The sequence below is a fragment of the Terrapene carolina genome, unplaced genomic scaffold (assembly GCF_002925995.2).
Source record: "Terrapene carolina triunguis isolate 2854851 unplaced genomic scaffold, T_m_triunguis-2.0 Scaffold93, whole genome shotgun sequence".
Classification (NCBI taxonomy): domain Eukaryota; kingdom Metazoa; phylum Chordata; order Testudines; family Emydidae; genus Terrapene; species Terrapene triunguis.
In genome coordinates, this window is record NW_020664444.1 from 6,143,519 (window position 1) to 6,171,063 (window position 27,545).

Genomic DNA, 27,545 nt, shown 5'->3' on the forward strand with positions numbered 1-27,545 from the left:
TTGATCTGTTGTCGCTTAAACTGCGGAAGGTGGGAACACTGCAGCATCTTTAGCTGGACCCAGAGACTTTTAACATTCGATATCCCCGTGTATGGTGGTGATAGTGCAAATCTTTAGCCCTACATAAAAACCCAGCAGATTCAAGTATCTTTCTGACAACTGGCAAATCCATTTTTAAAAAACAACCTGGCCAGGCCAGACAAATACCGGCCAGGTGGTAACCCTGTGTTGCATTAAGGGCTGCATTGCTCCGCTCACGCCACCTGAGAACTGGCAAGAGCTAGAGCTGCTCTGACTCAACATGTCCACCAGAGCTGCTTGCAGAGCCTCAAAGTATATCTGTTTCTAGAGTATCACTCATTTTGAGTTTCTCTTTCCTGTGTCTGAAAGATTGCAGAGCTGGACAGCTTAAATGTCACAGCAGGAAAAATGTGACAAGGTATCCAAAGCTAACAGAGTTGAACCATCTCTTTTGAGGAGCATTTTGGTGTCCTACAAATGGCAATTCAGTAGGGCTTGGGGGGGGGGACTTTTTCCTGTCCCACATGAATGTTTGAGATTTTTTTTTTTTAAATGTTCTGTCCCAAATCAGGACAAAAAGTCCATCTCAAAAATGTTTGGGATCCTACAAACCAAAATAAAAAAACCATTTCAGCTTGGGTCAATCAAAATGTTTAGTCTCAAGAACTTTGAACCATTGCATTTTGATTCTTTTGGTCTTTTTTCCACTTTTTACAAAATATCAATCAAGTTCCATTTCTAATCAAAAAGCCATTTCGAACCAAAAAAACACAACTTTTCATTTCAGAAAAGGGCAAGTTTTGACAATATGGAAACTTTTTGTAATGTTTTTGAGTCAGGAAATTCAGCAGAACTGATCCAAAACCACCAAAAAAGAGATTCGGTTTGGGTTCATCAGCATTTTTTGGTGAAAAAAAGTTTTGTCAAAAATTTCCCAAATGGTTCTACAGTTCAGCTGAATTTGAGCGATGCAACAGTGACTTCTAGTGGCTGGTTCAGTTAGTCTGGTGTCTGACCTAGAAGATGATTGAAGGAGGCAAGCCAAATTGGTGTTGGTTTTGTATATCTCTGCCTTAACCTTACTCCTTGATCTTTGCTCGTCGGGGGATATGAGAAGTGGGAGATGAACGACACTGTAAGCCACAAACCATTTCATAAGACATAAAAATACCTCTGTCAGGCTGTTTCCTAGACTCCAGTTGGTGCTGAAAGGGAGTAATTACGTTTGAAGGCAATATCACCGGTGCTTGACTGTGCTGTACAACTTCCACTCTGTGATACAAAAACTCACATGAGCCGCGTTAGCTAGCTTTCAGGGCCATCCAGCCTTGTCTTTGCCTGCTGGTTCCTGTGTCCATGTCATTGTGGGACTGCAACCGAAATGTCTCTCATTACAGCAGTCCTTATCACCACATTAGTTCTGCCTCACACCAAATATGAGTAATAAAGGATAATGAAGATCTCTGGTTTGAAGCATAGTGGCTTTGCAATGTCAGCTAGGCTGAGGCATTGCTGCTTTGTCTGTAGCTATCTGCTAGAAGATCCGCTTCTAATTACAGCTATTGATGGTCTCATTGGTGCTAGTTCCCCCTCCTGCCCCCCCCCCGTTCCCTTGAGATACCATGGCATCTTTCATTGTGCAATCTCTGCACTGATATTTCAAGCAAAGGTTACAGTGCTTGAGAATAAGAAGCGATGGCACCAAAATGTTGACATGAATTGGCAAGTGAGTTCAAACAGCAGTGTTATTAATCTGTGCAGTGCTGCCTGCTCCAAGCTTTTGGAAATCAAGAGTCAGGTTACAAAAAAGTATGAGGTTGGCTTCAAAATTATGGGATTTTTTTTTTAAATGGGTTCTCTTTGTTCGCCTTTTGTTTTGTTTTTGGTTTTTGAGACCATCTAGGTTTCAACGTTTTCAAGCTTTTCTCCACAACCATGAAGCCTAGAACCTTACTTTTTCTTAATGTATGCTGAGATTTTTCTTGTATTCACCTGACTCCAAGAGCTGGGGCTTTGTGAAAACAACAAATGTTATGAGACGCATGATAAATTCATGAGAGTTGGCATCTCTTGTAATAGTGACAAGGAGACCATAGAGAATTTTTGGTTAGGCTTGGTTTTAGCTAGAAAGACTCTATCTTGCTCTCCCTGTGCAGAGAAGTAAGACCATGAGTGCACAACATTCTTGATGCTCTGTGTGTGTGATGTGCTATCAAGTTCCAGAGATGCCACCACGTCTTTACTCTCCTTACATGAATTTACCTAGAGTTGAGATCTAAGCCAGGGTCCGCACTGGGAGGAAAGAGAAGAAGAGGCAAAGATGGAGAGGAGAGAAAATATGATTTTACATTTAGTGTTCGTGCTCAGCAGTGAGCTGTTCATAAGATAGCGAAGCAGCCCTGGAACAGGCTACTGGTGCTAGAATGAGGATGCTGTGTGTATGCAGACAAATAACTCAGCAATAGCCAGCCAAACACACATGCCCCAAGAAGTCGAGGAGACATTCCTAATGGTTTGTATGATTTAACCAACACCTGGACACATGTATAGCTTTATCTGCAGGAGCTGGACTGGGGGCTTCATCTCTGCAAGAGGCCACAGTACGCAATACTGTGTCTGGATCCCTAAAAATTGCTAGGTAATTTCATGACCCCCTAACACTTGTAGATATGCAAGTTACGATCAATCTCAAGCTGCTACAGGTCACTTGATGTCCTGAAAGGATCAGGGCAGAACTCACACGCTGATGCCATTAGGGGGGTTTTCACCTCCTGCTGCTGCTGCTGCAGCGGGGCCTGGCTTGGATCAATGGTCTGACCCACTGTGACAAATCTAGTGGTCTTGGAAGGTCTGACTTCACTGTAAACACACGCTGCTGGTCGGAGCTGGGCCAGGATGAGACCTTGTCAGGATAGCCCATCACTAACCATGATTACAGCTAGCCAAGGTGTGGGAAGCAGTGGTTAATATTGGGGATTCCCAGCTTCTGGTGCATAAGGGTATGTCTACCCTGCAATCGGAGGTGCGACTGCAGCTACCACCAGTGACAATAGCAGTGAGGCGGTGGCAGCACATGCATCAGTGTGGGGTATCCAAGCCTTCCCGAGATCCTGGGTATGCACTCAAGGGCTAGCCTATGCTGCCAGGGCTTCACTGCTATTGTTATTCAGGCTAGCTAGATCAAAGCTAGCTCCGGGATGTCTACACACGCAGCAGTCAAGCTACAGATTGCAGCATTGGCGTCCCCAAAGAGTTAGAGGGGTGGAACCCTGGAGAAGTCTAGGCTCACTGCAGTGTGTACCCCAGTCACGTGAACCAGCACGCCGACTACTCAGAGCAAATCTCTCTGTTCCTTGGGAAAGAAGGGCGCGCTGGCAGCCTGGTAGTTGTTCCCCAGGGGAAGCTCCCTTACAGGAGGGGGAAGGAGCCTAGGTTGATGAACACCGTTTTTGTGTAACTAAACTAGACACACGTGTTTATTTCTCCAGTGGCAGGTGACAAACGTCACCTAGCAAGTGTGATTCTGTAACTGAGCTGAGTGTCGTTGGCACTTGGTAGCTGAACGCCCTCGGGCGGGGGAAGCTGCTTCCTTTAGATGGTAGCACGGTCCCGAGAGGAATGCTCATGTGGTGTTCAGTCGCTTCTGGTGGCCGTCCTAATGGGGTTACCCCGTCGTACCGGAAATGCCTGTGTTGGACTGCGCTGCCCAGCACCCTTAGGAGGAAGTTGGGCTTGACTCCATTTGGAGAGTGCTGATAAAGCATGCTGGGTGGATAGCCGCAAACCTTCTCCCCACAAATAAATAGCTCGCGTGTCCTGCATACCACACGTGCCATGGGCCATGGCTGGACAATCAGCTGGTTTAATAACCTGGCCTCTTTCAGATTAGCTTCGCTATTACTGTTAATTTATTAATATTGCAGTAGCATCTAGAGGCCCCAGTCTGGGATTAGGGTCCCACTGTGCTCGGCATTGTACGGACATAGAGGGGAAGATGGTCCATGCCCTAAAGAACATACAGCTGGCAACTGAACACAAGATGAGAGTGAGCCCGTTATGAGTAGTGCACTGAGCGGCAGTCACCCCCCACCAGATGCCAAGCCATTGTCCAAATCAAATTCAATCTCAGGGGCAATGGCTGCCCTTGGTTGGGTTTCTACCCAAGCCAAATGCAAGGGCCACCTGTCCCCTCTTGGGGGTGTTCCCTTTTCCTTGGGACATTTACTTCGGTGGAAAGGGCCTATGTGCCACTCAAGTCCCATTTAAAACCTATTTGGAGGGGTTACGTGATGCACAGGCCTTGCATTCTTCCCTCGGCTTGGGACAATTTCACCCTTTGTGCATTTATATCACCCACTGATAACAGATGTTATTGTGAAGAGGAGGGACATTTCCTGTTAAAGTCCCACTTAATAGCCCTGGGGCAGATTCTGTTTCCATGGACATCAGTGGCAAAAATCTGATTGACTTGAGTGAAAGCAAAATCAAGCTCCTGTAATGTGTGGGAGTTTTAGCAGATGCTCTGGTGTTTTCTTACTGCCGTGTTAAGGCTTTCCCTTTTCCTTTCTCCTTCCGGGGCTGTGCAGCCTGTCTCTCTCTCTCTCTCTCTCTTATCCCTTTTATTCTTTCCTTGGCAGGGTTTCCCTGAGGTTCCCCACAAAATGGAGAGTACAGAGCAGAAATGGTGTTACTGGAGGCCCCATCCCTTTAAAGCGCTCTGAGCTGCAGCTTTCATCTGAAGATGATGCTGTTAATTCTCCTCCGGCCAGCAATGTGCTGCCAATGACTTGACTTTAAGAAGATAGCACAAACATTTTCTCCCGTAATCTGCAGTAAACACCGTATCCCAGGGAGGCTAGAGAGACCAAGGAACGTAACCCCTAGTTTTGCCTGTCCTCAAGAATGCTCCCTCTTAACCCTGACCAAGGAGAGAGGCAGTAAACACGCCATCCGAGCTCTGTTCCTGCACAGTGTCTTGAATACACTGAGAAGTCTGGCACAATGTTCAGTTTGTGTCACGTGATGGGGAGGGGAGGACCCGTGGAGCTGCCTAAGGGTGGCCTCTCCCCCAGGAATGGATGGAATCTGGTACGATCCTAAGGCAAAGTCTTCTACAGCCGTGTTCTTATGAACCCCAAAGATAAGTCATCTCTGGGCAGGATGGTGTAGCAGCATCCATGGGCAATGGGGCTGGGGAGAGCACGACTTCGTTATATGCAGGGAAGCCATCCCAACCGTCCCCCTTCAATTTAGTCACAAAGTTTTAACAAGGGGCACCAGAGAAGCCCATCCAATATAATCTCAGCTTCTGGCCCAAGGTGGTGTTCAGGCAACTGAGTGCTAAATGGGGTTGTCCTTTTATAGGGGCTTGAGAGCAAGGAGGTATGGTATGAGTAGTTGTATCTCTAATGTATTTTAGCAATCAGGGTGTGCACTGATGATGATTAGGAGGTTGCTTGGAAATACTAACCACAGTTAGTACTGTCTCTATGGGATAAATGGTTGAGCCCATAGTAGGTTATTGCACAGAATGGTTTGGCCTGTGCAAGGTGGTTTCATAGACTCATAGATGATAAAGGCAGAAAGGACCCCTGTGATCATGTAGTTGACCTCCTTTTGCATAGAACTTCCCTGTATTATCGTCTGTTTGACCTAGAGCCGGTCTGTTAGAAAAACATCCTATCTTGATTTTAAAACTGCCAGTGATGGAGAATCCACCATGACTCTTGGTAAGTTGTTCTAGGGGTTAATTTGCAGCAGCCTGATGGTATAACCAGCCTAGACAGGATGGGATCTCCTTGGTTACCACTGAATCCAAGTTAACCGCTGCCATTCCTGGCTGTTTGCTGAGTATTTGATATACAGTGCATTGAATTCAAAGTGTCTTTTCTATGCTGCACCATGGTACCACAAGCATCTCCTGTCTTCAGCAGTTCAGATAATGCAATAACCACCTCAAGTGCTTCCCAGCTGTTAACATGCCATGAAAAATAAAGGAAGCTCTTACCAGACAGGAGATGAGTTGGATATGAAAATAGCCCCTTTTCCTAGGCAAGATTATTGCACTGAGGAAATGGAAAAGACTCATTTTCTTTTGCAAGGCAACTGGTATTTAGCTTTAGAAATGTACGTTGCTGTTCCTTGAACTGTTTGTTAGATTTTCTCACTGGAGTTACTTCAAACTCGGTCCCTTCTTTCTCATTAGGTTTGGTGAGAGAGGAACTTGTAAAGGTTTCACACGAAAGGCTGTAACTTGGAGCGCGTGTTGGTTTATTTGGGAAGGTCAATTTTCTATGTCATGGATCTGAGTTCACGCACAAGGTCTGCTCCAACTCCAGTTGGAGCGAATGGAGATCTTGCCATCAGCTTTAAGGGCCATAGTTAGGACAGCCTAGAAAGATCCCCTCCAGGTTTCTGACCAGAACTTTGGATCAACCAAAACAGAGACAATCCACAAAGAAACCTTCCTCGATTTTTAGTGTGGCATTTTCAAAGGCAGCTAAGAACGCAAATCCCATTGACTTTCAGTGGCACTTGTACTTGTTAACTCTCTTGGGTGTTTTTGAAAAGCCCACCTTACACTCAGAGCATTTAGTCTGCTACAGATAGACCTCTAGCCTGGCTAGGCACATCCTACAAAGCTGCTGACTTTTGCCTTAATGCTTCATTTTAGTGCATTGCTTAAAGATCTTGTTATGCTGGGACACAACATGAGTGTCATTATGGTGTGTGCTACAGAAATGGGCATTTGCTGTATTACAAGACCTGATAGAATGTCCTTCCTATGCACTGCCTCTCTCTTCTGTCCCCTCTCCAGTTTTTTAACGTACTTTTTGAAACGTGGACACCAGAATTCCAGGATTAGTCATAGAATATCAGGGTTGGAAGGGACCTCAGAGGGTCATCTACTCCAACCCCCTGCTTAAAGCAGGACCAATCCCCAGACAGATTTTTGCCCCAGATCCCTAAATGGCCCCCTCAAGGATTGAACTCACAACCCTGAGTTTAGCAGGCCAATGTTCAAACCACTGAGCTATTCCTCCCCCCCAGAAGTGTTTAACCACAGAAACATGTAACTGCCTACATCCTAAGTTTGTCTATGAAGTCTCACCACCGCTGAATCACCTCCCTTTCCTCACTTCTCCATTTATCTATCCATGGATGGCGTTAGCCCTTTTTACCACAGCTTCATATTGAGAGCTCATGTTGTGTGGTTTGTCCACCAGGGCCCCGAAATCCTTTTCCGAGTCGCTGCTTTCCTGGGGACAGTCCCCCATTCTGTAGGTGCTGCCTGCCTCCTTTGTTCCCAGATGTACGGATTTGCATAGGGTTTTATTATGTGCAAAGTGAAACAGTGCAATAAATCCCTTGAGGAAATGAGTGTGTTTACCATGCGGAATAATAAAAAAAAATTCCATGTTTCTCCTTATGTATCAGCTTGATTATGTGTCTTTCTGTCTCGTAGCCGGACGAACTGACCAACGCTTTGGAGATCAGTAACATTGTCTTCACCAGCATGTTTGCCCTGGAGATGGTCCTTAAGCTCCTTGCCTTTGGTATCTTCGGTTACATCAAGAACCCATACAACATCTTCGACGGGATCATAGTCATCATCAGGTCACTGCACGCTGCATGATACTTTCCACCATTCGCCTCCAAGTAGCTCCAGGAAACTTTAGACAAGTCATGTCATGCAGGGGGTAGGAGTGATGTGGCTTAGTCTGAATTTAGAGCTCAGGGAGATTAAGAGCATATTGGCCTTTTAGGGTTGTATCTTTAGAAGTGCTGTCCAAACGAAATGGACGTGACAGACGAGGAGTTCTATTTCTGCCACACATCTGGCGGCGTGGTGAATTTTCCACTGAAACCCAGCAGAACTAGTTCTGGGGAAAGAAGTGTAATGACCCCAAGTTGCAGCAGTACAGTGTTTTCCCAGAACAAATACATGAATACATGACCCGGAAAGGCAGGAACAGGGCAACGCTGTGAGAAGGTAGGATACAATAGGTAATGGGTGTGGTGCCCACTACAGAGGGCTCCCAACAAGTGGTAGGCATGCTGCAGATCTGGGGTGGGTTGTGCTGGCCCATGTGCGTAGGAAAGGCTTCTTCTGCATCTGTCCATGCTGTAACTGGCTTGGCCCACACCAGTCATCCCCCGAGCTTCGTGGCTGCTAAATTCACTCTAATTTTGAGAAAGAAAAATCTCAGGCCAGATCCTCAGTCGGTGTAAATCAGCATAGGGTCGTTGACGTCCATGGTGGGATGCCGTTTTATACCAGCTGATGGCTGGGCCCCTGGCGTTGAAATACGTCATGACAATTAGAGAGGGATCCAGACCAAAGTCCCAGATCCAAACAACTCCAAACTCAGATTGTTCAAACTCCAAACCCAATTTTACACCTGGCTCCATCTCTTTATAATAATAATCTGAACTAAAACCCCCATGTTTGAACCCTCTGGAATTTCAGGGCCTTCCAAAATCCTGATCTAAATTTTGTGGCTGGAGCCCAGCTCTGATTTGCAATGGTCCAGACCAACAGTGCATATAGAAGACCATTAAGTCATTTACTTTATCGCTAGATGCCGTAGAAAACAAGCAGGTTAAACAACACTAAACTGGCTATAGAGGAAATAGATTAAGCATATATATTGAAGGGGGCTAATTCTGAGATCTTTCCAAAGTCAAGAAGGAGGCAGAGCAGCAGAGGCAAATATACAAGTTGACCTCCCCCCACCCACACTACCTTTGTAAGTCCCATCTGTTCCTACAGCGCTCTCTGATCCCAGGTCACAGGCTGGGCCAGACACCCTGTGAGCTACCCACAATCCAGTTAGCTACGGGTTTTGTTGTACTGTACACCAAACTGCTACGAGTCAGACAAGGACAGTGAGTTTGTTGTTTTCCCTCTTGTGCTCCCGTAGTGTCTGGGAGATCATTGGCCAATCCGATGGAGGCCTTTCTGTGCTGAGAACTTTTCGGCTGCTCAGGGTCCTCAAGCTGGTACGCTTCATGCCCGCCCTTCGCCGCCAGCTGGTGGTCCTGATGAAGACGATGGATAACGTGGCCACCTTCTGCATGCTGCTCATGCTCTTCATCTTTATTTTCAGGTACCAGCAGCGGCTGCTTTTCTTCTTGGATTAATTGTTTGGCTTGCTTAAATAATATGTAAATTAGAATGACAATAGAGCATGTTTGCCATGCAGCCTAGATGACAGAAGTGCTCACAATAGACTGACAGGCAGATATTCAACAGATGATTTACCTCTTTGAGGTCTCCGTGTTTCATGCAATCCTTGTCATTGTGTAGACACATGAAGAACACAAACTGACAACAACAGAAAAACAATCACGCCAGAGTTCCTGAGAGGCACAGGACAGGAGCGGCAGAAGCTTCCTAAAACTGGGGGGGGGACGCACCGGCACCTGCCCCCTCTGTGCCACCCCTCTCTCCTGACGCCCTGCCCCCGCACCGCCTCTTCCCCTGAGGCCCCGCCCCTGCACCGCCTCTCCCTTCCCCCTCTGTTCCAGGATTCCTGACCCAGGAAGTTGTCCACAAATGGAACTTGATGGCTTCCTGTTTTAGAGGGAGGAAGTATGGGGTCCAGGAATTACTTTTTTAACACTAGTCTGCAGCTGAATGGCTCAGGGGGTTGATAAGAGGGCATGCAGCCGGTCACCAGCTCCGCCCCCCTGAGTTCTGGGTTTGACTCTGACCGAGGTCAATAGTGAGGATACGTGATCCAGAGAAGTAAGAAGAACTATGGAGGGGGAGTGGGGACAAAGCGGGCAGTTGACCTGATGTTCTTTCGGGGGGCTATGTACCCCACCTTGTAGAGAATAGCAGGGGTCATTTCCAGTGCCTGTTTAGTAGCCAAAACGAAATGGATTGTTGGTGTTAGTTAATTTGGTAGTGGACAACTATCTGTAGCACCAGCAGTCACTTCCCAGCAACTCCATGGGATCATCTGTCCATGTCAAATAGAAGACTTTCAAAATAATAGTCCAGATTCTCAGATGGTTCAAATTCGCTTATTTCCATGGATGTGGGCCCACTGGCTTCAGTGTAGATTAGCTGAGAATTTGCCCCAATACCTATGGCAAACATCTTGGAAGATGGTATTTTTTATTAAATACTCAGAAAGCGCAAGCAATTTATGTCAACTGTTAAATCTTCTGAATGTTTCTCCTGGTTTGTGTAATTCCAAGCTGTTTTCTCTATTCTTTCTCTGTTTGATGTCATTCATACTTGTATATTCGTCATGCATATTGTATATTTGTCATGCTTACGTCATACGGAATAGTTCCTGACCACATATCCATTACGCTGTTTGATAGAAGGAACTCAAAAGTGGGGGAACAGCTACCATTGCAGCTGCCACTAATTGGCCGCTTTGTTGGCATTATCAGCAAAGAGTATGAGGACTGAATGGTTAATGAAGATTGAGTGACCCTCTCAAGATCCTGGAAGTGGTCAAATCAGCTGTAAGGTCCATTTCTCATAGAAGATCCCTTTCTGGGAAAATTTCTGGGACCTGGTTGGCCTGAGCCGTGACAGGTCAAATGTGCTTTGTTACACTCACATTTAGCGAAGGTATCCGCTTTTTGCCTGAGTCCTATATAATGAACGGAAAGTAGCCCCTCCAGCACCCACAGCCCTCTCCAGAAATTCCTCAGAGAGGATACTGGAGATGGAGATGGATTGTTTGAAGAGTCTTCAGCCATGTCACCCATAATTCCTTGGACCAGTAACATCCATTCCCAGTCAAAGGCTGCATAAGGTATAGAAAGCTCACTGACTAGTATTACAGCTGGGTCAATGGAACCCAGAGGCCATCAGGCTCTGAAATGGTGGGTCATCTGTAGGCATCTGGACTGAAATGGCAAGTAGAGGCTGGGGGCCTCAAGAACCAGTACATTTGGTGATGGTTCACCAGGGAGTTAGTGCAGGAACATAAGGAAAAAGGTTATATCTAAGTCATGCTATTCTGCTTTCACCTTCTGGAAAGGCTCTTTTGTTGCATATAGCAAACCCGTGCTCTGATTCACCTTGTAGTTGGTGTCCTCCTCTAAGGAGGTCTCATTTCCTGCCTGCAGGAGCACAGATAGCACTCTCAATAGACCCATAATGTGCAGCTGTGCAAAGAAAGTGACCCCCAAAGCCCTAGGTTGCTCCCTAAAACCATGTGTCTCATGCAGTGATGTCTTCTATGTCGCTTCCTTTCCCTCTCCAGCATTCTCGGCATGCATCTTTTTGGATGCAAGTTTAGCTTGAAAACTGATACGGGGGACACAGTTCCAGACAGAAAGAATTTTGATTCCTTGCTCTGGGCCATTGTGACCGTGTTTCAGGTAAGATCTGGGACCGCTGATGAGTTTTATTCTCTACCAAGCAGACAAATGTTGTTGCCTTTCAAAAAACTTCATTAACAGCATCACAGAGTTAATTGGACAAACTTACCATGAAAGAGGTTTGTTTCAGTTCTTCCCAATGAATCGAGTGGTCTCAGGCTAGCTCTGAGTGGGCAGATGCCCTTGTCACAAACCCCACCACTATAATGATCTCGCTTCTTAGCAAAGGCCAAAGCCTGAGAAGGAATAGAGATTGAGCAGCACTTTCATATCATTACACTTGTGCAAATAATAGCAGATTTTCTCAGTTCAGTTTTGATTAAACTAAAAAGTAGGAAAAAAATTCTGGTCGCTCAAAACACTTTGACTCCCCAAAAACATTTTGTTATATTCAGGGTTTTTTTTTTTAACTTTGTCTCAGATTTTATCTTGATTTTTTTAGGTATAAGGAAAAAGCAAACAGAATATTTTGACTTTGAGGGAATTTTTTTTTCCCAGACAGAAACATTTCAGCAGATTCAACATGAATGCATTAAATGTTTCAGTTGACCCAAATCTGCATTTTTTTGCCCAAAATTCAAGAAATTTTGCCCAGCTGCAATCATTATACAAGTCAGGTTGACACATATCGGTCATTGTGAAGGAGGCTTCTAAAACCATTCAGTGCTGTACCTGTTCCATGAATAAACAGAAGACTTCTGTCTCCAAGGATACCAATCCAACACCTTCCTCCAGCACTGAAATTCACTTTTTTAAAATACTGTGTTTTAGAATTGGGGGAAGAACAGACTGTCTCAGGTCAATCTAGCTCAGCAAATTTTGTAGGTGCTGGCTACACAAACAGTGGATTTGGGATGAGGATTGCTGGACTGGTAAAGACTGTGACACAAAAGAAAAGCAAGGCAGAGGACTGGAAAATCTCTATGTAAACTAGCCGACTTTCCTGTGTAGACAAGATCTAAGGTATCATTGGAATGACTCATATATTTCATAACAGAGCAATAAAGCAGCAATTTCCAGGAAGGTATCTCTCCGTAACATTAGCTGTCTTTCTGCTTAAGAAATCAGCCCTTGTAATGGGAAGCAGAGTGAGTATATTAATGGCCCCCTTACAACCACCAACAGACGTACATTGCATATAGTGGAGGAGAGCTTGGGAATGTTAAGCAGGATTCCTCGGTACAGGACAGATGCACCTCAATAAATGAGTTGCAGTTAGGGTGACCAGATGTCCCGATTTTATAGGGACAGTCCTGGTTTTTGGGTCTTTTTCTTATATAGGCTCCTATTACCCCCCATCTCCGTCCTGATTTTTCACATTTGCTGTCTGGTCACCCTAGTTGCAGTCCATGTGCAAACTGATCCAAACTCTCCATAATGCAGAATGTTAGCTCGCCTCTATATAAACAAAGACGGATTTTAGTTCATTGCGAGGGGAAACTGACATCACTTCCATGAGGCTCATACTGTTTTAATAGCGGCTCATGTATTTATTTTTAACCTTCGAAGTCGTGTGTGTAACTAGATTCAGCGTGATGCACAAGGACATAACCTTAAGGGGAGGCACAGAACTAATGGGAGGCACAGGACTAAATGCAGCCGAATATGCTTTCCCACCCCCAGATGCCGCCAACTCGTTGTTCCTGTTTTACAGCAGTGCTAGAGGACATCTTCATTGTAGAGTCTGGATTAAAGAAGGGCAAGAAACCATCGTCTTATTTTTTTTTTTAATCCCTGGGTTTTTCAGCTATGGAAAAATTGGTAGGCTAGGAATATCTTGAGTGACTCTTATGAAGGCTCCTTATAGTCAGACTAGTCTTTTCAAAGAAAATATGTTTTCCTGCCAGTTTATCATCTTTTTTCCACCCAACAAGCAGTTGTTTCCTTTCCTGAGTTGCTGGAGATCCCTCGTGTCAATGACTGTGAGGAAAACCTGGGTTGTTTTTCCCCAACTCCAGTTAACTCATAATGAGAAAAAATATTCTGATGAAAGGAAAACGTGGCCCTGAAAAAGGGTGACTATCTCTTAGCACAAAACTGATGGTGCCATGGCAGGCCTATCAACTGGTAGCCGATCACCAGAGTACACATAATCATTTGGGAACTTCCCCACCACTTAGTAGAACTCGCTGCTTGTGCACCCAATACATTACCAGAGTGGAGATTTGAACTAGCAACCTTTGTGGGTCATAATGCTACTAGGTGAGCTGACAGGGGACCTAGTGCAGAAGAGTATCTCAGGGGGAAGCCGCAGCTTGCAGATCTATCTCATGTGCTGAGATCTAAATAAAGAGATCCTTTGCGGTCTCATCTGGTTAGATCTCTAGGAGGTCAGAAAGGAGAGCGGGTGCTGCTTCTGTAAAGGAGAAAGGGATAAATCAGTGATTCAATGTGCATTTTAAACCAGCTGCTCCCGGCGAGCAGAGAGGAGTAATCGGAAAGCGTTTCCTCCCCATTCCACGCAGATCCTCACCCAGGAAGACTGGAACGTGGTGCTCTACAATGGCATGGCATCCACCTCCTCGTGGGCGGCACTCTACTTCGTGGCCCTGATGACCTTTGGCAACTACGTGCTCTTCAACCTCCTAGTTGCCATCCTGGTAGAAGGCTTCCAAGCAGAGGTAAGGGGGCTTAGCAAAGTGCTGGGGCAGGGAACTGGCAGCTGCACGTAGGGAATGGGTGAGGGGTTCAGTCTCATGAGCTCTTCATCAGTAGGGAAATAGCAGCTTATCTCTAAATGATCCTCCAAGGACCACAACAGTACCTGGCCCCCCAGACCCTCCAGTAAATCCCACCTGGTACAAGACAGGACGTTGATAATCCAGTGCTCATGGGGGAAAGGGCCAAACTGAATTAAGCCTGGTCTACACTTCAAAGTTGGTGTCGCTGTGATGGCTAGTTGGGGGTGGGGGCAGTTACTGACATAGCTATGTTGGCATAAGTCCTAGGGTGGATGCAGTTATACCGGTATAAGCAGAGTAGGAGTGATAAAGCTTGTGATGAGGTGCCCTTGTGATGCCTGGCTAGCTCTGCTGGGTCCATCCTTGAGAGGATGATCCAGTGGTTAGAGCACTTGCGTGGCATTCACAAGAGCATGCTCCACCCGGTTTCCAGTGTGACCCTGGGCAAGTCGCTAAGGGGACGTCTACCGTTTGTGCTGGAGATGTAAACTGAATCATCCAGAGCATGGTCCTAGCCGAGACGTGAGGCACGGACTTGGGCGACTGGCTGCTTGCACCACTGTGACTATTCTTCTGGTTTTAGCGTGCTAGTGTGGGTGTGTCCTCTCGCTGGAATTTACACCTGCCGCACCTGCACAGACGTGTCTACCCTGGGAGTTGGGGATGTAGATTCCCAGCTCGAGGAGACATTTTCGTGCTAGCTCTCATGGAGCTAGCATGCTAAAAATAGGATGTGCCTGGTGGGACGGGCTCGCCACTCTGAGTACGAACCTATGGTCTCTGGTGGCAAGTACTGGGGACAGGACCACTAGTCTGACCCAGTAGGGCTGTTCTTATGTACCCCTACCTGAAAATGAGTGCTATAACCGTATATGTGGCCAGGGGACTGGATAATGTCCAGTCACCTTATCTTGGGTAAGGAAGTTTAAAGAAATGACTATTTCTCAGTCTGCTTTGAGAAGTTTCCAAGTGTCAATCCTGGAACCCGCTGACCTAGTCTGCTCTTCTCCGTTTTTTCCTTCGGAGCAGGACAGATCCATATGGAGCATGGAGTTTTAAATGAGAATTATGATCCCATTTCTGGTTTAATATATTCTCAAGAAGCTTTTGTGAAGTCGGTAGGGCACGGACATGATTTTGAGACTCACCTAAAATCATCCAGCCTCCGTTCAAGTTGAAAATAATGATCCAAAAGGCTTGAATCACATTTTTGGATTTTTTTTTGGTATCCCAAGACATGCAAGAACAGAGAGGCTGCTTGGCGCTTTGGAATATTGAACCAGCGCTACGCACATGGGAACTCAGAAACAAAATGAGGAATGGTTTTCAATGTTCATTCTCTAAATTCCCAGGGTGTGGAGAGGGAAAGAAAATCTTTGATTTATTCCTTATTTTTGATAACTTTTCATCTTGTCCCCAGAAATCTCATCATTTTCATTTTTATTCTGCTTACATTACACTGAGGCAACGCTGCGGTTCGCTGTGAAGTACCATTGAAATATGCATGCGCCAGAAACACCCTTCTCCTAAACTGTCACAACTACATTTTCCCCCTTTAAGGTGATCTGTATGGTTTCCATTATTAAAATGTCCCTTCCCAGCTTCCTGATAAGTACCAGGACAGGCAAATGAATAGAAACAGCTGGAACAGAGCCCTAGTTTGAAAATGATTTTATCTTCATTGTTTATTCCCAGACTCACAAAGCAGCTTTCTCGGGATCACGGATCTGTGTGATACGTGCACGTTGCTGGGGATGCTACAACTCTTCGCATCCTTGCCTCTTAGGGCTGGTCTACACTGGGGGAGGGGGGGATCGATCCAAGATACACAACTTCAGCTACGCGAATAGCGTAGCTGAAGTCGAAGTATCTTGGATCGAATTACCTGGGGTCCAGACGGCGCGGGATCGACGGCCGCGGCTCCCCCGTCGACTGCGCTACCGCCGCTCGCTCTGGTGGAGTTCCGGAGTCAACGGTGAGCGCGTTCAGGGATCGATATATCGCGTCTTAACGAGACGCGATATATCGATCCCGGATAAATCGATTGCTACCCGCCGATACGGCGGGTAGTGAAGACGTACCCTTGGTACAACTGGCACGACCCTGCTTCTATTGAAGTCTGTGGAAATTTTGCCACAGACTTTAGTAGAAGCAAGATCAGCCCAAAAAGAAGGAATTACCAGTGTTCATGGAGAATCTGGCTGCTGTGTCCCAGCAGGTTGGCGTTTTGCTCTGCGGTGTTAGTTGTCTTCAAAGTCACACGTGCCGTGCCGTAAGCTGGACCCAAAGCCTGTTGCAAAGTGCCTGGACTCTGATGCAGCCGGCTGACAAGTCTGAGGCCGATTCATTTACATTTTAAAATGGTAGCTTTTCATGGATTAAACATAAAACTGAATAACCCAATAGGTGCAGTAACCCTGGTGGTGGTGATTTTTATATTGAACTCCATTCATTTGAAGCTGTTGCCCATGTTATCCGTTTTCAGTGTGCTACAGATTTTTTGCACAGATGGCTACAGCATAGAAGTAGCCAGTTGAAGAGGGTTTGAAAACTGGCAGCTGATCGGGGACAGTTTGAGTGCTAGGCACCTAAGAAGGTGGGGGAGGCAGTCTGAGATAATTGGCTGAACACATTAGCTGTAAGAACAAATTCAAAAATTTTATTAAGATGATGTTAAAAAAAAAGTGAACAGAGTTTGAGCATAGAAGTTTCTGGTTATCAGGGAATAACGTACAGATTATCGAGGGTGCAAAGTTTGGTTTAAGATCAGGTAGCATGAGGAATACATAATCTGCAATATCCCCGATTGGGGGTAAAAGGTTTACTACTGCTAAAATGATCCACGGTGACATAGTTAACAACACTGGACCCAGAACATTCATTAGGAAGTTTCAGAGATACCAGCCAAATAGAAATGAATGAAAGTTTCAATCTAGACTTTCCCATAGCTTGGATGTGTTTTGAGGCGGGAGTGTAATATATGAAAAGGAACTGAGTACCTAGACTGTAAATTCTTTGGGGCAGAGATTGTCTTTTTGTTCTGTTCATACAGGACCTAGCACAGTGGAGTCCAGGGGCCCCTAGATGCTGTGGGAATACAAATAATAATACTGTTATGTGTATGTATCACTGCCCACTGTTAGATGGAATCAGAATAGCTCAAATGTGTTTCATAGGCCCTGTATTGCTAATGAGGCTCTCCTTGAACTCAAGAGGCAAGGACTATTCTTTTTTGGAGCTGAAGGATCTAAGTTTTATCTTTTGCGTCTACCACCAAGACCTAAGCCGCTATAAATTTGTTACAATAGGTAGAATTTGAGTGATATGTGTTTGTGTTTGCCTTTGCCTAAATCATTCTTCACCTTGGTTCGTTCCTGCGATGTTGCCCATATTTCATGACTCGTGCTGCTTTTGAAGCTCCTGTCTCTCAGGGTCCATTAGCGTGTCTCAGCCCCACATCTCCCGGCCCTCGGAGAAGACGCTTGAGGATATTATAAGAATGCTGAATGTGTGTGCCAGCCGTCTATGCTGGGGAAGGGCCACCGGTATCAGCCTTTTGATCTTCAGCAGGTTCCAGAGACAGGAGGTCATACACATTCCAGATGAAGCGCACAGGCTGTGCCAAAAATTGTAACAGCTAATTGAAATCCAGGAATCTCCTTTGTGTTCTGCTTGGGGTGTAGAGTAGATGCAGCTGTTTGATGTTGCCAGGCAGACCCAGCCAGTCATACTTTGCACTTTTCACCTGTTTTTTTCTAAGTGCAAGTCCACATTCATGCTCCGTACCCAGGCAGGCAGGAGAGAGGCCTTCCTTGCCCATTCAACTTTATCAGCTACACTATTGCTGTTTCATTTACACCCTTTAATCCCTGTGTGCTGGGCCCCAGCTCCCCGTCTTTGATAAGACACTTGTCTTTAAATTTGTTGTCATTGACGAAAACAAACAATGGAAGAGGACCTGGGGAATGGGCCCTGAATTATTCACGAGCTAGTCTTGGTGTGTGTGGGGGGGGAATCGGTGCTTTCGTTATCCACTCTGCCTGGGAACGTTTTTAACTGTCTTGGGGATTTATAATACTTCTGCTTATTCCAAGCTGTTTCATTCAATACGAGAGAGCAAGCAGAGAAAAATCATATTTGCCCCATATATTTTTCTGTGATGACTTCAGTGAACAAATAATGATGCATTAAGCGAGTCTGGTAAGGGTCCCAGCCAAATGCCTGGCCGTAGACAGAGAGTTCTAGTTGGTAACTTAGAGTTAAGCTAAAGGATAGTCCTCTTCTCCCTTGGATTATACTAGGTCAGCTCACTAAAGCTCCCTTCACATGCCCATGGCTCCAGCTCCACTTCAAATATCTTTTCTGGTTTCCCCTTTCCTCCTGAAGCAAATGTAACCACCTTCCCCTTTTCTCCAAAGCCCTACACAATCAATCTCCTATGTAGAATCATAGAAGTGTAGGACTGGAAGGGACCTCAGTAGGTCATCTAGTCCAGTCCCCTGCACTCAAGGCAGGACTAAGTAATATATAATACTGTACATATAATGCTCTGGCTCTCGCCTCTATTCATTTGTCCTCTCAGCATGACCGACAACCCCCTTGGTTTACCATCTTGTGTTCTTACTTCCAAATATAACACTCATTTACACACCGGCTCTCTGTCCCACTCTAGTAGCTGAAATACTCTGAGTCCACTGCAGCCTGGGCTAACAGCTAACAGCTACTGTGTCTTCTAGCTCAGGTCGTCAAAACTCATGTTTTTTATCTCCAGAGGTCACGGGTTGAATCCTTGCTGTGGAAATAATGTGGGGTTTGCGTTGGAAAAAAGAAAATTCTCTCCATTCAGCAAACCTGTTTGTTGCAAAAGCCACCCTGACCTTTCCACAATGTTCTGTCTCCTGCCTGTTCTCTAAACGGCTGAATCGTGCTAATATGAAGACAGAAATTGGTAGCCTTGTGCAATATTCTCTATAAATATGTAATTACAGTCTTAGCAAAATGGACCCTGTTTTCTTGCTAGTGTTTAATAGCTCCTTTTGGAGCTGTTACAGCCTGTGATTTAAATGTGTAAGAGACAGTCTTTAAAGCCAGCATCAGAACAGCCCAACCACCCCAGGGATTAAATTTGTAGCGTGCATTTTTCTTTCTGGTTTCCTTCATTGGGGGCTTGGCAAAGCTTATGGCTATAGGCTTGTCAATTGTCTCTTAGCTAGGTACAGTATGCACTAGAGAAATCCCACCAGAGCCATATTTCAGCCACGAGGCCTTGTATCAAACTGCGTGCTTATAAATGAATAACTTAGCTCTAGTTTTTATACAGCAAAGACTGGCAAATCTTCCTTGGCTGCAACTCGCAGGGAGAAGCATTCAGCAGAGCTGAGGATTTTTTATTTTCCTGCGGCTTTATTCTTTGATTCGTTGACTAGCTGTTGATGCCAAAATATGAAAAGTCATTTAAACAGGAATCCACATAAAGTCACATACTGCAGAGGAACTTGTCTGAGAACTTTTGCCTTGCTCTTCTTCTTTGACACTGCTTGTGAGTACGGTCAGAAAGGTGGTTATGTACAAATGGACCCTTCTTAGTCATCCGATCACTCCAAGCAGGGCCGGCTCCAGGCACCAGCTTACCAAGCAGGTGCTTGGGGCGGCCACTTTGGAGAGGGGCGGCACGTCCAGCTGTTCGGCAGCAATTCGGCGGACGGTCCCTCACTCCCGCTCGGAGCGAAGGACCTCCTGCCGAATTGCCACTGCAGATCGCGATCACAGCTTTTTTTATTTATTTATTTTGTTTGTTTGGCTGCTTGGGGCAGCCAAAACCCTGGAGCCGGCCCTGACTCCAAGTCACGAGGGCTGACTTTACTGATAGAATTGTGGGGGGGTTGCTATTGTTGGCCCTCCCCTACAGCTAAGGAAACAAGCTGAGTTCTGTTCTATCCTATGTATCATTGACAAAATTGCCAACTGAATTTGATTGAGGGATTCCTTTATTGATGATGCTGTCAGAGGCAGAAAAAACCCAGCTTGATCTTCAGATCTTGACTTACGAATGGTGCAAATTTGATAGGGACATCAAAGAAAGAGAATAGAAACGGAAATCCACAAGGTCATGCTTCGTGTAGAGCATTCCTGACTTGCATGTATGACTGCAGAACTACGAGCAAAAGGGCAAAACTTATGCTTGTGTAGCTGAGTCACGCAGAGGTTCCAGATTGACTGACTGGAAAACGATCTCAAATCTGCTGTACAACGCCACCCAGAGCTTCCAAAATTATGCAGATCTAACAGCTATTGTATGTTAATTCTTCATCCATGAAACAAAAAAGATGAACAAAGGAACTCAATCCCCTCTCTTAACCTGTTGCTTTGGCTGCACCACTTAGCAACACACTGCCAAAGAAATCAAGTTCATCACCACCTTGGGGAGAGCCGTGTGTGTCTGCTGAGACCGTGGTGGATTTGTACAGGCACCAGTTAAGAAACTGTGCTCCTTACAGAGACCAATTTGCACAACTTCTCTGTAGCCTCGATGGGTCAGTTGGACAGCCTGCCAGAGCAATTCTGTCCTGCTGACCACACACAGGATGAAATTGTTTAGGAGAACTTTACAAGACAAGCATTTTTACTCCAGCCTTTTAAATGAATTTAGGTTAGTCTCTTTGGTAGCATACCTGGATATAAGAAAGCAAAGAACCCGTGTTCAAATCTGGTAAAGACATTTCAAAAAGGATTGTGTGGCTGAGGGCTCGGCTTTGGCATGCCAAACCTCTCAACAACATAATCTTCCGGTTGCTGGTCAGGCCCCTGTGTGTAAAAGGAATCAAGGGTCTTCTCCCAAATCCCAAACTCACTGTCACCATTGGCCCTCCTGCTGGCGGTCTAGAAGGAGACGCTAGAGACTGAATCAGCTGTGAAGACTGAATTATTCTTCCACGCTAGAGGTGGTCCATGATGGGGTAGCGTGTGCGTGCGTGTCCATTCACCACTTGTGCTGTAGCACTTCTGTGGATACCGAAGTGTCTAATCTGGGGTCTGTTCATGACTATATTGGGGAGGATGTACAAAAGCACTCAGTACTGGCCTAACTGCTCCCACTGAACTCAATGGTGAAACTTCCATCCACTTCAATAGGCACAGAGCTGGGCCAGTGCTGAGGTACAGATCACCAGCACAGTTCCCAGGAGTCCTCTTGGGTTAGGGTGACCAGATGTCCCAATTTCATAGGGACAGTCACGATATTTGGGGCTTTGTCTTATATAGGTGCCTATTACCCTCTCCCACCCCCGTCCCAATTTTTCACACTTGCTGTCTGGTCACCCTATCTGGGGTAGTGCTCTGTGGAGCTACGACCTTCTACCAGCTGAGTTTCAGCCCTGAGTGCGTCTGAAAATCCCACCCTACCTGTTATGGTAATAAATGATTGTTCATTTGTTTCCTCCAAGGATTGCATGGTTTTCCATGTGGCGTTTGTATAATATTCCAGTATAGAGATGTGTAACAAAAAGCAACATGACTAGACAGAATTGTTAACTAGGCCCCCTGCATGAGATGCACCATAGGCAAGAAAGATGTTACAGCATGAAGGATAAAGACAAGATCGTTTTCCAAACCGCTGGGGAGCCCAGCCTGATTCACAGAGATAACAGACTGACAGCACAGAAAAGAAAATCACTGACTGCTGCTCAGAGGTTTCCTCACGAGGCACAGACTCCCTGCTCTCCAGCGTGAAATGCCGTGATCTGTATTTGTTTGCTGAAGATATTGAGGCAAGAGTCAGCCAACAAACTGGCTGTCATTAAATACTGATCTTTTTTTAAAAAAAATAGATGGGCAGATGTTTTGGAAGGAGAGAGTGTTTTAACTGCACAGCCTGAGTGGAAATAGGCTGGAGGAAGGTGGTTACTCAGTTGTCATAAAGCCCCCAAGTCTTAAGTCTCCAGTTGTGGTTATCATCTTCACTTTCAACCCTCTCTCTGTATCTTCAAGCCACATCTGCTGACTTTACTGACATAAATAAGCTCCCAGGACTATCTCAGCCCTGCAGAGCAGGTGCAGTTATGGAAGAGCAAGCGAGGTTCTATTCTACCTCATCCTACAATGCTGCCAGGTGGCTTCTGATTGCAGAATCTTTATAACGAGGCAGGATGAAAGACAGGGTATGGCTTGATTTTTCAGATCCCTGGGTTGAGTTTTTCAGCACTGGCAGCTAAAAAAATACCCTTTTGACATCTAAACCCAGCAGCTTGTGAGTTGGGATCATGGAGAGAAGCTAGATACGGAACCCCGTGAGGCCAGATTTTCAAAGTCACGTCTCTGATGGTAACAGCACTTTTACATTTTGCGATGGGACTCATTGTTCAGTTAGGCTAGACACTGAGGTGAATGCAGCAGCACTGGCAGTAGCTATACCTTGTATAAGGGCATTTCAAAGCAGTTCTAATACACATAATAATGCTTAGCGCATATAGTATGATAGTGCCCAAAGGCCCCAATCACTGTACAAACACAGTCGAAGAGAGAGTCCCTGCCCCAGCTTTCAAAACATTACTTGATTAATACCCAGAACAGGTAAGTATCATGGTCCCCATTTTAGTGAACAATCCAACAGCTGCAAACGTCAAGTTAGGGAAAGTGAGGCACAGCCGGGTCGAGAGATTTGCCAACGGTCACTCAACAAGTCAGTGTAGGAACTAGAACTTGAAGCATACTCTTCCATGGCCCAGGTCTATGCTCTACCCATGAGATGACATGGCCTTTCTGATGGGATGAAGTATGTGGGCAGCCATTGGTCTGGCATTAGTAACTTAAAGGGATCTGGGGAATTTTATTCGAAAACTTCTCTTGGTCAAGAGCAAAACACTAATCAAACATTAAATTCACCCATCACCTCCCTGCAGGGTGACGCCAACAAGTCGGACACGGATGAGGACAAGACCTCTGCCAACTTTGATGAGGATATTGAGAAGCTGAAAGACCTCTGCGCAACAGGTAGGAATAAGCTTGAATTTCCTTCTGCAGTGTGCATAGCTAGGCTATAACTCTGCTTCCAGAGGCCCTGTAGAATGGTTTAGGTCAGTGTTTCCCACACGGTGGGTCCCAACCCACCAGGGGGGCCTGGTGGCACTCCCTCTCCCCAGCCACCTTCCACCCCCCTCTCTGGTGCTGTGACATCCCCAGGCAGAGGCATGGGGAGGGGGTGGGATCTCCGTGGCAAGTGCAGTGCGAAGGAAGCTGCCGAAACCAGCGAGCAGACAGCCAGCAGCCTGGTAGCAATTGCAGCCCGGCTGTGGGGAGAGAGGGGCTGGCTGGGGCACAGAAGGGGGAGCCAACCAGGAGGCTTGGGCTTGGGACTAGAGGGCTGGGGAGCGGGAGGAGCAGGTGCAATGGGTCCCCAAAAGAGACAAAATACAACTTAGTGAAAAGTTTGGGAATCTCCAATTTGGGAGCTCTATCCCTGTTATCTCCCCTTGGGGGCAGTACGTTTCACGTGGTGACTCACCTGGCTGTTATGCCTGTGGGGCGGTAGTTTTGCATTTTCAACTATTCAAAAAGCGTTTCAACTATGAAAAAGACTTTCCAGTCTTCACAAATACGAAGAGAGAACGTGTGTTGCTTTTCAATATATTCTTGCCTCAGATGTTAAACTGTATTGGCTATTTGGTCACATTACATCTCGTCCCCTTTTAATTTTCAGCGTGGGGTTTTGTTAGGAGAATTTTAAAGTGTCTTTCGGGCCTGTAGCCAAAATTCATTTGACTCAATGAAATGACAATCATTTGGCGACCAAATGGAATTAATTTCAGGTAGAAACAGAAGTATTTGAATGGTTGGGGTCACCAGTTGAGAGAGCTGGAGCAATACTAGGTGATTTAACTGCCCAGTCATTCAGCTCAACTGGAAAATTCCAAATATTGGGTTATCAAATTCAGCTTCCCTGCGGATGGTTGGCGAACAATCCACAGGCTGAAATTCCTTTGTATAAACTGTTTGCAGAACCACTTCGAATAACAGGCTCATTCCAGGGCAGGAAGGAAATTGCCATTTATTCTCAGGGAGCTCACAAATAGAATCATAGAATATCAGGGTTGGAAGGGACCTCAGGAGGTCATCTAGTCCAACCCCCTGCTCAAAGCAGGACCAATTCCCAATTAAATCATCCCAGCCAGGGCTTTGTCAAGCCGGACCTTAAAAACCTCCAAGGAAGGAGATTCCACCATCTCCCTAGGTAACCCATTCCAGTGCTTCACCACCCTCCTAGTGAAATAGTTTTTCCTAATATCCAACCTAAACCTCCCCCACTGCAACTTGAGACCATTGCTCCTTGTTCTGTCAGCGAAGGGCTGAATTCTCAGAATAAACTGTGGACAAGGAATAACGTGACCATTTCCAGTCTCCATAAACCTCCTAAATGCCATCATGTGTACAAACAACATAAGGGCATTAATGATCCCATTACAAACCCATTGGCCTGTAAAATGTGTATAGACAGAAGGATCTTGTGTGGTGCAGATTAGCAGATTTGGGACTTGATCTTCCACCCCTTGAAGTGATTGGCAAAGCTTCTATTGACTTCAGTGGTTTATGCTCAGGCTCTTTGTGCATAAGCAAATAAGCAAACTAATGCTAAAAAGACAAGGGTACTGCAGGACAAAAGCAGGCATCAGAGGAGAATTAGCAGGGGTAATAAAACCCTTGGCTTTCTCAGCGCAGTGGAGGTGGAATCATTTCCTGAACTACCTGTACCAGTGTAAAATTGTTCTTCTCTCCTACGTATGGCAGATGGTCCCATCCTCTCCCCTCCCCCAGACAGCAGATTCTGCAATCATTAAACCGAAATCCACTGAGACAGAATAAATTAAGAGTTGCTCTCAATTCCAGACCTTGTATTTGAATCTAGGCTTTTGATGACAGAGTATTACTGCACTCAGTAGTGCAGAAGGAGTTTTGTTATATAGATTCTTGTTTATCTTCATCATGAATACAGTTTCTGCAATTTTTAACGAGTACATTCTGTTGCTTTCTGAAAAGATCTGATGCTGTGTTGCCGTGTCTCAAGGAGAGGTCCATTTTCCCTTGCCATAGAGCTGAAACAATATGATGTAATTGCTCCATTTCTTTTTATTAACTAGCAGCAATTATCAGGGAAAAGTAGTTCATGAGATGATTCTGTTGTATGAGGATTGCTCCTATAGACGAATGCATGTTTAGAAACCCTTAGCATTTCCTGTCCCTGGAATGGATGACTAACGATCACAGGGCACATTTGTACAGTGCCTTCATCCCCGAAGGAATCCAAAGCCCTTTACAAATCATGAAATCTCCGCACCACAGGAAGAGAAGAATAATTTATCCAGCTTGTAATTTGGCCAACACATGAGGACTAACAGCCGTTTCTCTTAGGGGAAAAATAATAGCCATACAATCCACAACTCCAATCCTGATTGCTCCTGGGCGCCTGAACCTCCTTTTGTAGTCCAGGATGAGTTTCTAACTCAGCAAATGCTGATGGCCTAGCGGACAGAGCGCTGGACTGGACCTCAGGACACCTGGGTCCTATTCCTGGCTCTGCTGCTATCCTGCAAGGTTACCTTGGACAAGTCACTTGGCCTCACCATGCCTCAGCTTCCTCCATCTTTTAAGTGGGGATAATGAGACCAACCCCTTTTTAAAGCCGTGTGAGATCTACTGATAGAGTGCTAGGTAAGCGCTAGGGATTAGTATTAAGATTGGGCCTTCTGAATGCTCCTGTCCTTGGCCTTCTATCTCCTATGAAAGACCAACCCGGCATTGGTGGCACCAAGGAATTTCAATTTGATCTTCCATTCAGTGAAGTCAATAGGAGACAAACGGGGGTTGCCCATTTTAAAAGTGCTGGTTGCAGTCCTCAGCTAAGCTCCCGAGCGGAGGCCTAACTGCAGCTCGCCTTCTTTCCAGAGATGAAGATGTACTCCCTTGCCATCACCCCAAACGGTCACGTGGAGGGCAGGGCGAGCATACCCCCTCCCATCATCATGCGCACTGCTGCTACTCCCATGCCAACGCCAAAGTGCTCGCCGCACATGGATTCGGTGCACACCTTCGTGGACTCAAGGAGAGGGAGCAATGCTTCAGTTGATCCACTGAGCTACGATCAAAAGTCCTTGGTATGTTACCAGTATTAGCAGTTTCCCCCTATTATCTGCCTTTTATATAACACAGAGGGAGATATAAATGTATAATATTATAAGCAGGGCTGGTAGCACTGCCTCTGATTAAGGTTGCCCAATATTTCCCATTATAAGACCCTGTTTTCAATTGCATATAACTTTGAAAAACTCTAACCATTTGGGCTGAAATTTTCCATGCTGTGTATCTGCCTCAGGCTGAATTGTTTTGAGAAATTGCAGCCAAAACAGTTTAGCCATTTCTGAGAGGGAGGCTGGGAAAAAATACATTGTTTCTTCCCATGTTAAAAAATTCGGGTGACCTTTTCTTTGACCAGCTTTAGTGTCCCCGTGCTTTGGAGCTAGGATTTTAAATTTAGCAGGGGGTGGGTCATGGACTTGCCCTTTGCCATCCTTGTGAAAAGGCTTTCCCACAGACAGCAACCTCCTGGTAGCCCTGACTCATCCCCAGAGCAGGTCCAGCCTGTGCACTGAATGAGGCAGGGGTCCTGTGGGAAAAAATAGTAAGTGATCATGTAATTAAAGACGGTATCGTAATGCATACACACAAAAAGACATAATTAAGGTTGCACACTGGCAATCTTCATTTTGGCATTTACTAATTTTTGAGTACTTGATTTTGCAACCTTTAATGCTCTTTTAACATTTTGGGTGAGTTTGGTAACGTATCTAGGTTGTGTATGGAGCTGATCGCGAATCGGAATTGCCATTCTGTGGGAAATTCTCAAATTTGTTTTCAGACAAAAATTCGAAGTATCTAAACCTATCACAGAATGAGAAGATGTGAAAAATTTTGATTTGGAAATGTCATAATGTTTTGTTTCAGGTAGACATTAATCTCTGCACGGCCTGACCTATCACGGTGTTTGATGGGATTTATAGTTCTGGGTCCCGCAGTCCCCATTCCCCTCTATTGGCCCAGCTCCCTGGTTGGACTACATCTCCCATGATCCATCGTGGTGACTTCCTATCCCATGATGCACTGCGACTCAGCAGTAATTTTTCCTACCCTGGGTTGGGTGGTGGAAATGAAGTGATCGGTGGGAAGATGAGATCAGACAGCAGGGGGCATGATGAAATAGGGCAGGATGGTCATAACAGTGGATTCGGGCTGCAGAGAAGCAGTGGGGAATCCAGAGTTGCAGACTGGACTGTCAGGTGCAGCACTGGATAGCGTGTGGTCTGTCATCAGGAGGGCTGACGTGACAGGGAATGCCTAGAGCAGTCAAGGTGAGTTGCTGGTGCTGTAGTCACTGGAGAAACTAGGGTCTGGGGGCTTTGCTGCTTCATCCGCAGAAGGCTTAAGGAAGAAGAGGTTACTGGGTGC

At 45.8% G+C, this 27,545-nt stretch overlaps 1 protein-coding gene across 2 annotated transcripts in view; it reads left to right on the forward strand.

Moving 5' to 3' along the window:
- Positions 1-27,545, forward strand: part of CACNA1H (calcium voltage-gated channel subunit alpha1 H) — a 205,336-nt gene that overhangs the window by 110,574 nt on the left and 67,217 nt on the right. For both annotated transcript variants that reach the window (XM_024212411.2, XM_024212410.2), the window contains exons 9-14: positions 7,487-7,638; positions 8,946-9,131; positions 11,256-11,373; positions 13,839-13,994; positions 22,952-23,042; positions 25,989-26,197. In XM_024212411.2, the coding sequence (XP_024068179.2) occupies positions 7,487-7,638; positions 8,946-9,131; positions 11,256-11,373; positions 13,839-13,994; positions 22,952-23,042; positions 25,989-26,197 (912 nt within the window). The remainder of the gene's footprint in view (positions 1-7,486; positions 7,639-8,945; positions 9,132-11,255; positions 11,374-13,838; positions 13,995-22,951; positions 23,043-25,988; positions 26,198-27,545) is intronic.